This window comes from Pongo abelii, chromosome 15, assembly GCF_028885655.2.
Source record: "Pongo abelii isolate AG06213 chromosome 15, NHGRI_mPonAbe1-v2.0_pri, whole genome shotgun sequence".
Lineage (NCBI taxonomy): Eukaryota > Metazoa > Chordata > Mammalia > Primates > Hominidae > Pongo > Pongo abelii.
Genome location: NC_072000.2, coordinates 79,869,129 through 79,883,402, shown reverse-complemented (window position 1 = coordinate 79,883,402; position 14,274 = coordinate 79,869,129). Strand labels below are relative to the sequence as shown.

General features: G+C 44.7%; 1 protein-coding gene across 3 annotated transcripts in view; it reads right to left on the bottom strand.

Annotated features, from left to right (window-relative positions):
• The window catches only part of FLVCR2 (FLVCR choline and putative heme transporter 2), a 71,225-nt gene that overhangs the window by 23,376 nt on the left and 33,575 nt on the right, over positions 1 to 14,274 (bottom strand). For all 3 annotated transcript variants that reach the window (XR_008513115.2, XM_002824956.5, XM_024231328.3), the window contains exons 2-3: positions 3,918 to 4,059; positions 86 to 226 (exon numbers count right to left, since the gene is read on the bottom strand). Coding sequence is in view for 2 of the 3 variants with exons in the window: in XM_002824956.5 (XP_002825002.1) it covers positions 86 to 226; positions 3,918 to 4,059 (283 nt within the window). In the remaining variant the exon portion in view is untranslated. The remainder of the gene's footprint in view (positions 1 to 85; positions 227 to 3,917; positions 4,060 to 14,274) is intronic.

Here is a 14,274-nt window from a genome sequence, read left to right as displayed (position 1 = left end):
AGAAAGAGTAATATATGAAGACACATCAGGCCTCTCATCTAACATTTCCAGTTCGAATGCATTCCTAGACACATTGACACCTTACCATAGGTGATGACAAGCAGCACAAAGTTGAGATTTTTGAAGAGCCGGGCGATGGAACCTAAATACGAGGCATCAGGAGAGGTCAAGGCATAGCTCAGGGATTGGGCCCTGCTGGGGGGATATTTAGGTTTCTCCTTGAACACTGAAAGGAAAAAAACAGAGATGGCTGAAAATTCCCATGGTCCCACCCCAGAAGAGCTAGTTCCACATGCATGAAAGCTGCTCCATCATCTCAGAGGAGCTAAGACTCCCAAAGGAAATATTAATTCTTCAATTAAACCCTTAACAGCCCCCCTCTTGAAGCTGCTTCTCATTGTTTGGGGCTGAGTGAATGGTCCTTTGGCACTTTTTTTCTTTTTTTTTTTTGAGATGGAGTCTCACTCTGTTACCCAGGCTGGAGTGCAGTGGCGCCATCTCGGCTCACTACAACCTCCACCTCCTGGGCTCAAGCAATTCTCCCATCTCAGCCTCCTGAGTAGCTGGGACTACAGGCGTATGCCACCACACTTGGCTAATTTTTTGTGTTTTTCATAGAGACGGGCTTTCACCATGTTGCCCAGGCTGGTCTCAAACTCCTGAGCTCAAGCAATTTGCACGCCTCGGCCCCCCAAAGTGCTGGGATTACAGGCGTGAGCCACCGCACCCGGCCTGATTACTTTTTCCTTTTCTTTTGTTTTTTTTTTTTTGAGACAAAGTCTCGCTCTGTCGCCCAGGCTGGAGCGCAGTGGTGTGATCTTCGCTCACTGCAGCCTCCGCCTCCCGGGTTCAAGTGATTCTTGTGCCTCAGCCTCCTGAGTAGCTGGGACCACAGGCATACACCACCAATGCCTGGCTAATTTTTGTATTTTTAGTAGAGACGAGGTTTCACTATTTTGGCTAGGCTGGTCTTGAACTCCTGACCTCAAGTGATCCACCCACCTTTGCTTCCCAAAGTGCTGGGATTACAGGAATGAGCCACCACACCCAGCCCTGATTATTATTTTTTTAATGACCTCTGGAAGTCTGAAATCACTGGTCCTCCCAGGAAGTGTTCAAAGATCAAGGAAACTCATAATAACCAGCAAATAACATACCACAGAGAACTGAAAAAACACACTAGCAACACATGATGGAAAAGCAGCAAAAGCTAAAGTTTTGGGATTGGTGAGCCCAGTTAATGGCTTAGCGCCACAGCTCCTCCCAAGGGGAAAGGGACTATGTTGCCCATGCTTAGCACAGAGCACGGCATGCAGCAGCTGATAAATATTCCCTGAATAAGTGAAAGGGGTCTTTTTCTGCAGACAAAAAAAAAAAAAAAAAAAAATCTAGGGTCCATTCCTCGTTTCTCAAAGTCTGAATCAGACCTCTGCCTCTTGATAGAAACAAGAAGATTAACACATGCTTCTCCATTGGCTGTACTGATCGCCAGTCCATTTTCTAGAGGGCAGAGCAGTTTAATTAGTTGTTTGGCTAAAGTGATTCCCCTGTTAAATCCAAATAAGTGGCCAGGAGTGGTGGCTCATGCCTGCAATCCCAGCACTTTGGGAGGCCAAGGCAGGTGGATCACTTAAGGTCAGGAGTTCAAGACTAGCCTGGCCAACATGGTGAAACATCGTGTCTACTAAAAATAGACATGGTAAAACACTGTGTCTACTAAAAATACAAAAATTAGCCAGGCGTGGTAGCATGCACCTGTAGTCCCAGCTACTTGGGAGGCTGAGGCAGGAGAATCACTTGAACCCGGGAGGCAGAGGTTGCGGTGCGCCAAGGTTGCGCCACTGTACTCCAGCCTGGGCTACAGAGTGAGACTCTGTATCAAAAGAAAGAGAAAAATTTCCAAAGAAGCACCTTGTGGCCTCCTCCACATCCCAAAAGAATGCTCCTGAAAGGTCAGTAGATTGTTGTCACTTAGAGGAAGCCATGGAAATGAAGTTTACTCTCCTGGCAGATCAAAGGGGCCCTCCACCCAGCAAATGCCCTTGCGCAGACTTCAGAGTCCTGCTTCCTCCTTCTCTAGAAATAGTCCTGGATATTATAGTTGGGAGCCTCTCATCCATTATCTTGCCTCTTCACCTTCCCTTCAATCAGGGGAAAGAATGCGAGGCAAAAAGTTTGCTTATCTTTACATCAGCAGGTGTTGGCTTAAGGATTTGGCAACCACAAATCAGAATTCAGATAAGATTTTTCAGGTCTTTACTCAATTAGCAACGATCCATCTGTGCTTGATAATAAAATGCCCAAACAGAAATGTCCTACCTCCAGATTTTCAACTGCAAAGGACCAGGCCCTCATCTGCTTGAGAATTTGGAGCTGGACATGTAATTTGAAACTCAAAGTCTGGCTAAGAGGCCCCTGGCTGTATCATTCTTCTGCGCTCTCATCCATAGCTCCCTTGCTTCTCATCTTACCAGAAACACCAAGGTCTCTGTCTAACACATTCTGCCAGCTTTTAAATCCATTAGACAGCCTTTCTCATCCTGGATTCTTGGCGGGGAACAACGCAATGAGAACGGTTGAATGAGGTACCCAATTATAGAACTGCTTGACTCTGGAGGTGTGGTCAGTAGGCAGGAATGAAACCTTTAACATGTGAGGTGGAACTTTCAAGTATTAGGAAGAAAGCTGGTTAACCTTTAGATAGGTGACTAACTGAAAATAAAAACCTCTGTCTTGCTGGTTCTAAATTTATCATAGCCCATATAATATCACCCAGCTGAAAAAAAGGGATGTAAAATTATCTTACCAAATACCTCAATCATTAAATGTACATGGATATAAAATATTAACAGTAGTAGCTGGGTGTGGTGGCTCATGCCTGTAATCCCAGCACTTCGGGAGGCTGAGGCGGGCAGATCACTTGAGGTCAGGAGCTCGAGACCAGCCTGGCCAACATGGTGAAATCCCTCCTCTACTAAAAATACAAAAATTAACCGGACATGGTGACAGGCGCCTGTAATCTCAGCTACTTGAGAGACTAAGGCAGGAGAATCGCTTGAACCCAGGAGGCAGAGGTTGCAGTGAGCTGAGATTGTGCCACTGCACTCCAACCTGGGTGACAGAGCAAGACTCCATCTCCAAAAATAAATAAATAAATAAATAAATAAATAAAACATTAACAGTAGATATCTGAGGTTCGTGGTTGGGATTAACTTGTACAATGACAAGTTAATGGTCATTCCTTTCTCTATGCTTTTTTGTATTTTCTAGATCTTTCTATAATAAACATATATTACTCTTATAATTTTTTTAAAAGGCATTAAAGAACTATGATCCCCAAGTACTGTCAGGTTAATCTATGAGATTATTAGCTTTATGGATCAATTTCAGTTTTTTTTTTTTTAGAAATTTAAAATAGGGACATAGACAAGCTTAGACTTGAATCCAATCTCTGCCACTTACTAGCTATCTAATCTCAAATAGTTTATATAACTTCCCTTAAGTCTCATTTTTCTCTTTGTTAAATAGGACTGATAGTGGTACCTCACTGATAGGGTTGTTGACAACTAAATGAAATCAGGCATGCTCAGTACAGTGCCTGTGATGGCCTAAGTGCTCCGTGTGTTTCATCAAGCGGACTAGCAGTCTACCCATTACTTCCGATGAGGTAGGACTGGGGAACTGGTTAATGACAATTAAACCTTTCCTTAGCCACTAACAAAGTGCATAGGACCAGCTAGCACTGTGTGGGGACGGACTGCCCAGGCTAAAATATTTGAAGACTATAAGAAGCCCAGACTCCAGTTTCTGTAAATACCCATGGTATTTCAGGGCATGTTCACAAGGGTCCCAACAAAGTCAGCAGAATCTCCCTGCCCCTTCCCCTTGCTGCCCCATCTGTTTACTAATGACCTTACCAATGATGACAAGGATGAGGAGGAGAGTGGCCACACCTCCTATTATATAGAACATGATGCTGATGTGGTAGGCAAGCTTGTCCCGGTCTTCGATGTTGGGTACCAAAACAGGAGGGACCAAGAACCCAATCGCAATTCCAAGCTATAGAAGACAGAGACAACCAATCACAGTTACCAATGGCCAAGAGGTCACAACACAAATGTAAAGAGATTCCTAATAAGAAATTTAATTTCCAACTTCCAATCCTTCCTAACACCCATGCAGGGATTATTTCTCACCTCAAAACACCAGAGAAATCTTTCTTCTGTCTGACATTTTGGCTCATACATCCTTCTGACCACCCTCACTATCAATGACTATTATAAGCATGTGTAGTGGATGGTCTCAGTACGGGCTGGCTCTTCTCTAGCTGCAAATTGATGAATAGTGGTTCCTCTACTCCCATATCTGGAGTAAAGTAAAATAACATTGATTATTATTTTCTTGTGCTACTCGAATTTTTAGTTTCACTGAATCTGTTAACCCAGAGCTGAGAGCCCAGCTGGGGAGAAATTCTATACCCTGCAAGCCCAAGAACTTGCATTCAGTAAGAGTTGGAAGGCTAAAGCTGTTACCACATTTACAAGCATGGAAGCTTCAGTTTATTGTGTGAATAACGTAGTAACTTCTAAAGCATCTGTAGTGTGAAGTCACACATAACTGCATAAATTTATACACACAGGAGACAGGCACGTAAAAAATGGCTATAAACACACACACACCCCCAACAAATTAAACCATTTCTTTTTTTTTTTCTTTCTTTCTTTTTTTTCTTTAAATGGAGTCTTGCTGTGTCGCCTGGCTGGAGCGCAGTGGCGCGATCTTGGCTCACTGCAACCTCCGCCTCCTGGGCTCAAGCAATTCTCCTGCCTCAGCCTCCTGAGTAACTGGGACTACAGGCGTGCGACATGCCTGGCTAATTTTTGTATTTTTAGTAGAGATGGGTTTCACCATGTCGGCCAGGATGGTCTTGATCTCTTGACCTCGTGATCCACCCACCTTGGCCTCCCAAAGTGCTAAACCACTTCTTATCTGGGTTGGAGTCCAAACTCCAGTGACCTGACAGATAACATGACTTGGGTGTTTCCGAGGTCAGAAAGGCTTGGCTTCAGTACTGACTGGCTGTGATACAATTCCCAAAAGCCCTTCTGCTGCACATAATATTGAGGCAGAAATGGGAAAATAGCTTGTGAACTCAGGCAAACTTCAAATTCCAAGAGTGAAGGAAGATAAGTAATTCCTTTGTCATGAGGTCTCATTTTTCCTTTGTTGTACTTGAAAGAGCTACAGGTAAAGAAACAATTCACTTTTGCTCCTCACTTTGACATCATCTATCAGCTGCCAATCTGCTGACCCCCTTGATTCATTTTTCCATCTGTCAATTATAGCCATTCAAGATGTTTACTAGTGGTTCTCAGTTCCGGAATATTCACAAAAGTGACCATTCATAGTTTCTGTGTAGAGTTCTTTATACCAATATGTAAGCAATTAATCAGATTCATCTTTAAAACATACTCTGCTAGATATTTTAGGAAATACCAAGAGGTATAAGACAGAGTTCCTGCTTTCAAGGAGCTTAATAATCTATTAGCAGGAAAAATGTTAAAACAAAAATACAACAGACAACACAACTGGCCATATTTATGGGTTAAAACGATAGAACATTACAGTTTGAAAGTTCGTCTGTAATCCTCTATTATAATTACAAACTCAATAATTACAGGAGAAAACAAAGGCCAAGTGAGGTTAATTGAGCTCTGTGACTTGTTGAGGGTCACCCAGAGTTCTAGCAGAGTGGAGGTGAGAAAGCAGATCTCCTGTCTTCTCTGGCCAGTGCATCCCAGGCTAAGAGCCTGGAGAAAGGTCCAGGCAAGCAGGCTTCTGCAGAACAGAGGCCTCTTTTGTGTCCTTAGAGCTTTAGCTGATCCTTGGTCATACTGGTTTGTCAGAGTCAGGCTTCCTACTGCTCATCTTCAAGACTTTAATTGAAGGTAGAAACCAGCCACAAGCAGAGGGGCAAATACAACCTTCTTCATAGCTGGGAAGCTCGGCCCACTCCAGCTCATATATGGCCTTCTAAGCACTTTGGAGTTGGAGGTCTGGAAGTTAAGTAGAGTCTCCCAGGGTCCCATTTGCAAGAGTGAGGAAAGATACAGACATCATCTGAGGCTCTGTGACTCTTTCATTTCCAAAGGAAAATTAAAGCTCTGAGGTCCCAACACAGGATACCTTAATTCCCAATTAATCTTCTGCCCCAATAAAGAAATCCTCCCAGCTGGTGCTACACTGTATGCCCTACTCCTCTGGGGCAGCCAGACTCTGTTCATTCCATCTATACACTAAGCTTGAGTGAGTGCTGTTCCACCCCAACTCCAGCTTTTAAGCCTTCTCCAGGCAGCAGGGTGGATGGGTGGGCCCTAGTAGTGGCCTACAGTAACCCCAGCTGGGCAGCAACACTGTCTCATGGTAACCTTTCTCAAGGAGGAAATTGGCTATGGAGGTACATTTATGCCCAGTGTGGAAAACCAAAACATAAGGATTAGACTGTAAGCTGCTTCCTCTTTTGTTTTTTCAAGACATATTTTTTTCCTCCTTCTTAAGAGCAGTGTTTAGGGAGAGTCTATTTCTAGTTCCTAGTTTATAAGTCTGTTCCATAGTCATGATGGATGGATGGATGGATGGATGGATGAGCAGATGAACATTGGTGGAAAATCCTGTCTACACAAAGCTAGGAATGACACATCTCTCTATTAAGGTCCAGGTTCTTTCTACATTGTACTCACAGTGGTAAGAAAAAAAAGTGTGTATGGGAAAGCAAGGAGAGGGTAGGATACCCTAGTGTATCTTGAGCATCTACTATGTGCTGAATATGTAATACACTTTATCTTTTAATTTAACCCCAATAACTTTATTTATTTTAATTAATTATTATTATTTTTTGAGACGGGGTCTCACTCTGTCACCCAGGCTGGAGTGCAGTGGCATGATCTCAGTTCACTGCAATCTCCACTGCTTCCCAGGTTCAAGTGATTCTCCTACCTCAGCCTCCCAAGTAACTGGGATTACAGGCACCCACCACCATGCCTGGCTAATTTTTGTATTTTTAGTAGAGACAGGGTTTCACCATGTTGGCCAGGCTGGTCTCAAACTCCTGACCTCAAGTGATCTGCCCGCCTCGGCCTCCCAAAGTGCTGGGATTACAGGCGTGAGCCACTGCACCCAGCCTAACCCCAATAACTTCGTAACAACAAAAAAGAGAGAGAGCAAAAAAAAAAAACAAACAAAAAACCCCTTGCTGCTCAGCATCCTGCCCAGGGTCACACAGGCAGCTAGCAGAGGAGCTGGGCTCCTAAGCCAGTTCTGTCCGATGTCAGAACCTAGGCTCACTTTGCTGCCTTCCATGTAATGTTGGTGTGATACTAGTCAACATGGAAGTCTACATTTTCACCCATTTGGGTTGTCATTCATTTGATAGGAAACCTCTGGGATACAAATCAGAGAGGGGCCTGAATCAGTGAAACATTAATTTAAAATGTGGGAGAAAGCTGCACCTGGAGCGTTTGGCACCTTTCCTGGAGACCCACCTTGGGAAGGCAAATGAATGAATGTCACTGCTAACTGGTTTGAGTTGACTTACATCCCTGCACTTGTTCTAGTTTTATCATTCTCAACAAAACACAAAGTCATGGGCAAAATACAAAATTCATGGTCAAACCAAGTCATAGTCTTAGCTCTTCTGGAACTTACTTTTCAAAAATTAGGCTCTCTTCATTTTTACCTATCCCATAGCAGTATTTCCCAAACTTGTCCCATAACAAACGTCACCAGTACCAACCCCGTTGTTATCCCTCAGGTCTGAGGTGGGTCCTAAGTACCTGTATTTTCATATGCAGGCATCCCCATCTTCATCAAGGGAGTTGGGGAGACACTGGCCTCTGAAAAAGTATGGCTCATGCCTCCTAATAGCTTCCATACAGCTCTGCTCCTAGCTATTTTCCATGATAGCCAGCCATCTTTGGAAAACATGATCAGATCACGTACCTCTCCTGCTTAACACCCTGCAGTGACTTCTCCTTGCTTTAAATTAGAGGTAAAAATCCTAAGCACAGCCCACAAGCTTCTGCACATGGGCTCTGTCTAATGGTCTGACCCTTGTCACCAACTTGTTCCTCAGGACTTTGCTACACTGAGCTCCTTTCTGTCTTTCAAGTGACCACGGGGAGTTTGCACCAGCTCCTCTACCTGGACTAGAATCTCTCCCTGCCCTGTTTCAGCTAGTCAGTGCAGATATCCTTCAGGTCTGAGTGCAAATCCTGCTTCCTCAGGAAGGTTGCTCTAATCCCTTACATGAGGTCGGGTTCCTGCATAGGTAATTTTATATTTGTATGATCATTGAATTAACATCTGTCTTCCCAACCAGATTATAAGCTCCATGAGGACAGGGCTCACATTGATCTCTGGAGGCTGGCACATGATAATACTCATCATAGTAAAACATATGAGCTTTATGTAGAGTATCTCAAGCCTCACAACAACCCCAGAAAGAGGGGTCTAACATCGTCCCAATTTTATAGATGATGAAGCTGAGATGCAGGAAGGCTAACTGACTTGCTCAAGGTCACACAGCTATAGGTAGCAAAGCTGGAGTTTTCAACATACAGTGTTCCAAAGTTAGGTAAGCTTTATAACCATAGTTTACTTCATGCCAATAGAGGGTATTTAACAAAAAATGTGATGAATGAAGGGATGGAGAGGCAGCCCGGGATATTTAATTTTCATTTTCTATTTTATTTTTGCCCTTTCTGTAAACTCAAAGATGACCTCTAAATGCTACTGCAATGTCAGTAATCAGGAGCATTTCCAGAGCAAATGTCACAGTTAAAAACATGTCTATGTAGTCTGAGGGCCCTGGGTGACAGGGAGAAGCCATACTTTGAATGATGCATCACTTGTGATTCTAGCTCATGCATTTGGCAGAGCAAGAATAAAACCAGAAAATCATCAGGATGCATCCGGGGTAAGATTTCCATACCCAACCCATTACACAACACAACACACATGCTATGCCAGCTCTGAGATCCACGGAACCACTGTTTCCCATCCTTTTCCACCATCCACTGTCCCCACCCACCATTCACAAAGCCCTAAGTCACAATTGAATCAGAACCCTAGCACACAGATGCCCTCCTAAATCCTTCCTAGTCATGGGGCCAGAATATGGCCAGGCCATCCAGGGAGGATCCAAGAGCTCCCACAAAAGGCAAGACAAGGAGCTCTGTGTCCACACAGTGGTGAGGGCTTCAGTCCAAATGGAACAGGAAAACAACCAGTAGTCCCCATCTGAGCCTTTTGCTGGGTCCCAGGCACCTCATCCTCTTGACCCAAGCTACTGGCAAGGTGGATCCTGCTCTTGTTAGGAGACAACAACCTCCACAAACAGGTTCTCACCTACCGAAACTCATTCCTCTCCCAATGTGCCGTGCTATTCAGACAAAGGCAAGCCCACCCTCACCCCTAGGGCTGGGCCCCAATTTGCTCAAACCAATTGGCTCATTCCTCTCCCTTGGGCACAATCACTGGGTATGGCTGGACATGTTCCCTTAGATTTCAGGGCTCTCAGGAGCTATCTTCCTAGTGCTGAGTCAAAAAAGTCCCATATTCCATAAACATATAAAATTCCATGTATCAATTAAAATATATATGTATATATACCTTTATTGAGCCAGCAGCTTTCTTTGCACCAGAGTCCCTGAGGCTGAAGGCTTCCATCATCTTTGGTCTCTTTATGACCTAATCTGGGGCTTGCCTCATGCCCATGCTATGCTATTTTTATTTTTTAAATTTAAAAAAAGAAATTTTTTTTTGAGACGGAGTCTCACTCTGTCGCCAGGCTGGAGTGCAGTGGCGCAGTCTTAGCTCACTGCAACCTCCGCCTCCTGGGTTCAAGCAATTCTCCCGCCTCAGCCTCCCAAGTAGCTGGAACTACAGGATCATGACACCATGCCTGGCTGATTTTTTACAATTTTTTGTGGAATTGGGGTCTCTCACTATGTTGCCTAGGCTGGTCTCAAGTGGTCCTCCTATCTCAGCTTCCCAAAATATTGAGATTACAAGTATGAGCCACCATACCTGGCCTTATGCTAATTTTTTTTTTTTTTTTGAGATGGAGTCTCACTCTGTCGCCCAGGCTGGAGTGCAGTGGTGTGATCTCGGCTCACTGCAAGCTCCACCTCCCGGGTTCATGCCATTCTCATGCATCAGCTTCCCAAATAGCTGGGGATTACAGGTTCCCACCACCACGCCCGGCTAATTTTTTTTATTTTTTATTTTTATTTTTTGTATTTTTAGTAGAGACAGGGTTTCACGTGTTAGCCAGGATGGTCTCAATCTCCTGACTTCGTGATCTGCCCGCCTTGGTCTCCCAAAGTGCTGGGATTATAGGCATGAGCCACGGTGCCCGGCCGGCCTTATGCTTTTTTTAAATGTCTCTCCCACTTCTTCTCCTTTCTGCTTCAACATTCCTCAGAGACATCATCATACTAATATAGTGGTTAAGGCCTCAGGGTCAGGGGTCAGAAAGATCTCAATTCAAATCTTGGCCCTACCAGTTACTAGAGCTTGGCAAGTTAATTGACCTCTCTATGTGCTTCCTAATCCACAAGAGGAAGAAAATACCATCTAGTTCATCAGGCTGAGGCTCACTCCCTGTCTGCAAGGTTGGCTCTTTCCCACACACTCACACAGCAGAGGTGACAGGCAGCAGAGGCCACTGGGATTCCCAAGATGCACTTGGTTTATTTGGGGAAGTCATACAAACCATCATCCTACCCTAGTTCTGCTTCACTTCCTTCTCTGGCTCCATCTGCGTGTCCTTCCTCAATTATCTTAGTCATCTTTGACTCTGCCCTCTTATATGCACTTTGTCTCAGATCCTCCCAAACCCTTCTGCAAAGTCCTCTTTGAATCTGCCCTGTCCCACTTTGGCCCTTTCTGCCTTTCTCCCAGGTAACTGTGATCTCTTCCCTGCCCGACCTGCACGATGTACTAAGATTCATGGTCCTCGGCGTTGCATTGACCCCACCAACCCTGCTCAAAGACCTTCAAGGTGTCAGCCCTCTCAGAGGAAGGAAGCAGGTCCAAACCCCTCAGCCACTGTTCTTAGCCATTTATTTGGTTTGGCTCTGTGTCCCCACCCAAATCTCATCTCTAATTGTAATCCCCACGTGCCAAGGAAGGGGCCTGGTGGGAGGTGATTGGATCATGGGGGCAGTTCCTCCCATGGTATTCTCATGGTAGTGAGTTCTCACAAGACCTGATGGTTAGAGAAATGTTTGACAGTTCCTCCTTCAGATGCTCTCTCTCTCGCTCTTTTGCCTACCACCATGTAAGATGTGCCTGTTTCCCCTTCCACCATGACTGTAAGTTTCCTGAGGCCTCCCTAGCCATTTGGAACAGTGCGTCAATTAAATCTCTTTTCTTTATAAATTACCCAGTCTCAAGCAGTTCTTTATCACAGCGTGAAAACAGACTAATACAGCCGTCTTTGCTAGTTTCAACCTTCCTTTCCAGACCCTTCTCTTCTGTATCCCTATAAATCCCCTATATTCCAGCCAGATTGAACAAGTCATGATTCCAACCTTCCCATCATCTCGTCTATACCTTTATCCCAAGTTATCCCCTTTTTAATCTTTCAGAGCCCATCACCATGTGACTTCTCTCACAGAGCTTTCCTTGACGATCCTCACTAGGCGTGATTGCCTTGCTCTAACTTCCTCTAATCTTTGGGTTGTCAGTCATTTTTCTAATACTTGCTAGTCTGGTGCTTACTCAATACATGATTGTTGAAAGAATGAGCTGCAGTTAACAGGCATGTCAGGAAACACCATTGCCACTGCACATTTGTCATGTGAGCCCAGAACTGTGGAAAGATGTGGTTGGAAATTTAAGTCTAGACAAGGTTTCAGAGGAAGTTTGCTACTTTAAAAAGCATGGTTGAGGATCCTTTTAAAATAAGAGCCTCATAAAAGATACATTGAGGTTCAATCTAGACTTCCACACATTGGATTACTGTAAGCCCATCAACCCAAATGAGCAATTTTAAAGCATTCAGTATGATGCTGTCCTTGCGAAAGGATGTTTTACATGATACAGTGATTAGGTGAATGTGTATATCTACATACCTCTATGCACACTACCAATGATTTTATGGCCTAAAGATTAATCTGAAGTTAAGTTCACAGAGTAGGGCAGCTGAGGAAAACTTCAGCTTCACAGACAACTTGTGAGAAAGTGTTACTATGTAAAGGGGCATGATAGGTTTGGATGTTGTCCCCTCTAAAGCTCATGTTGAGGCTGGGTGTGGTGGCTCATGCCTATAATCCCAGCACTTTGGGAGGCCAAGGTGGGTGGATCACTTGAGGTCAGGAGTTTGAGACCAGCCTGGGCAACCTGGTGAAACCCTACCTCTACTAAAAATACAAAAATTAGCTGGGCATGGTGATGTGCACCTGTAGTCCCAGCTACTTGAGAGGCTGAGGCAGGAGAATTGCTTGAACCCGGGAGGCAGAGGTTGCAGTGAGCCAAGATGTGCCACTGCACTCCAACCTGGGCAACAGAGCAAGACTCCGTCTCAAAAAAAGAAAAAAGAAAAAGAAAAAGAAGTCTCAGGTTGAATTGTAATCTCCAGTGTTGGAGGTGGGGCCTGGTGGGAGGTGATTGGGTCAGGGCGGCAGATTTCTCATGAATGGTTTAGTGCTATTCCCTTGGTGCTCTCCTTGCAATAATGAGTTCTCCTAAGATCTGGTTGTTTAAATCTGTGTGGCATCTTCCCCCTCACTCTCTCTTGCTCCTACTCTTGCCATGTGACACCCTAGCTCCATCATTGCCTTTCACCATGATTGGAAGCTTCCTAAGGCCCCACCAGAAGTCAAGCAGATGCTGGCACCATGCTTCCTGTACAGCCTGCAGAACCGTGAGCCAATTAAACCTCTTTTCTTTATATATCACCCAGCCTCAGATATTCCGTTATAGCAATCCAAAACGGACTAACACAAGCTTCATCTCCCAGGACCATGTCCACCTGGGGAATTATGTGGAAGTGACTTCCACACTCATTGCCCATGCCCACACAGTGCTGTGTGCATCGAAACACCACAAATCTGGTACTATTTAGGCAAGTCTGCACACTCCAGTCCATAATTCTGTTGCTATAAATACTGCTCTCTACCCCTTGGCCAGCATCATTTAGATGTTTGCTTATACCTGCTAGTGAATAACTGATCTAGCAACATGGAGAATAAACAAGGGCTCCAAGACCTCAAGTGGAAGAGACCAGGCTAGAGTGAAGGCACTCTGCCAGGCAAGCTACCTTGGGATATGTGGTCGAGGTTCGGCAGGGGGTCTTGGGACTGAGTCTGCGGATGCCCCAGAAAGAAGCAAGGAGAGTCCAAGGTGGCTGCTGGGGCTGCGAGACACTGCAAAACTAAGAACCCAGAGCTTGAGCTTAATCATGAGAATGAGCCCCCAGCACCCAGGAATGCCAGGCAGCTCCACGGTAACCGATAATGTCCAGGCAAAGACCGCTCATGTGACTGTTATTTGTGAAATCTCCAAATCCAAGGCTTCTTTTGAAAAGGTCAACTCGGGATCAAGGAGGTGGCAGGCCTTCAGAGACAAAGACAATTAAAACAACCTCATTGATTTGGTGGAAAATCACTCATGAAGGCGGTTTATGGATTTAAAGGCTAAGCTAAGATCTCTAAGAACTTAGGGAGTAGGGTTACAGCTGGCCAACTCCAGATTTCCTTAGAGCTCCCACCCCCGTCACAGGGTTTGTCCTGAAAGCTGTGATTATGCTGGTGGCTTTTACTGCCCTGACTCCTGGATTCCCTCAGTTCTTTGGGGGAAAGAGGTTAGGGAAATGCAGGAAGCAGCAGCTACTGAAATTAGGACAGCCTGCAATCATTGATCCCTGGGGAAGATAATAATAGTGATGAGAGCTGATACACTGTGCTCAAAGCACTCTATAAATATATATACTCTTTGAATCATTTTATTTTTTAATTGTTAATTTTTTCTTTTGGGGGGCAACACTTCACTCCATAAAATGGAAGGAGTGCTCCCCTAATCTCTATTTCAAAGTGAAGGAAATTGGCATTTAAGTAGCTTGCCCAAGGTCACATAACAGTAAGCGATGAGGCTGAACTTCAAGCTCTGGCCATCAGTACTAATCTGTACTCTTATCCATTAGGTTAAAGGCGCTGGTCTTAAATGTTATGCAAACCAGGAGGAAGGAGGTGAATATGTACTGAGTGTCTG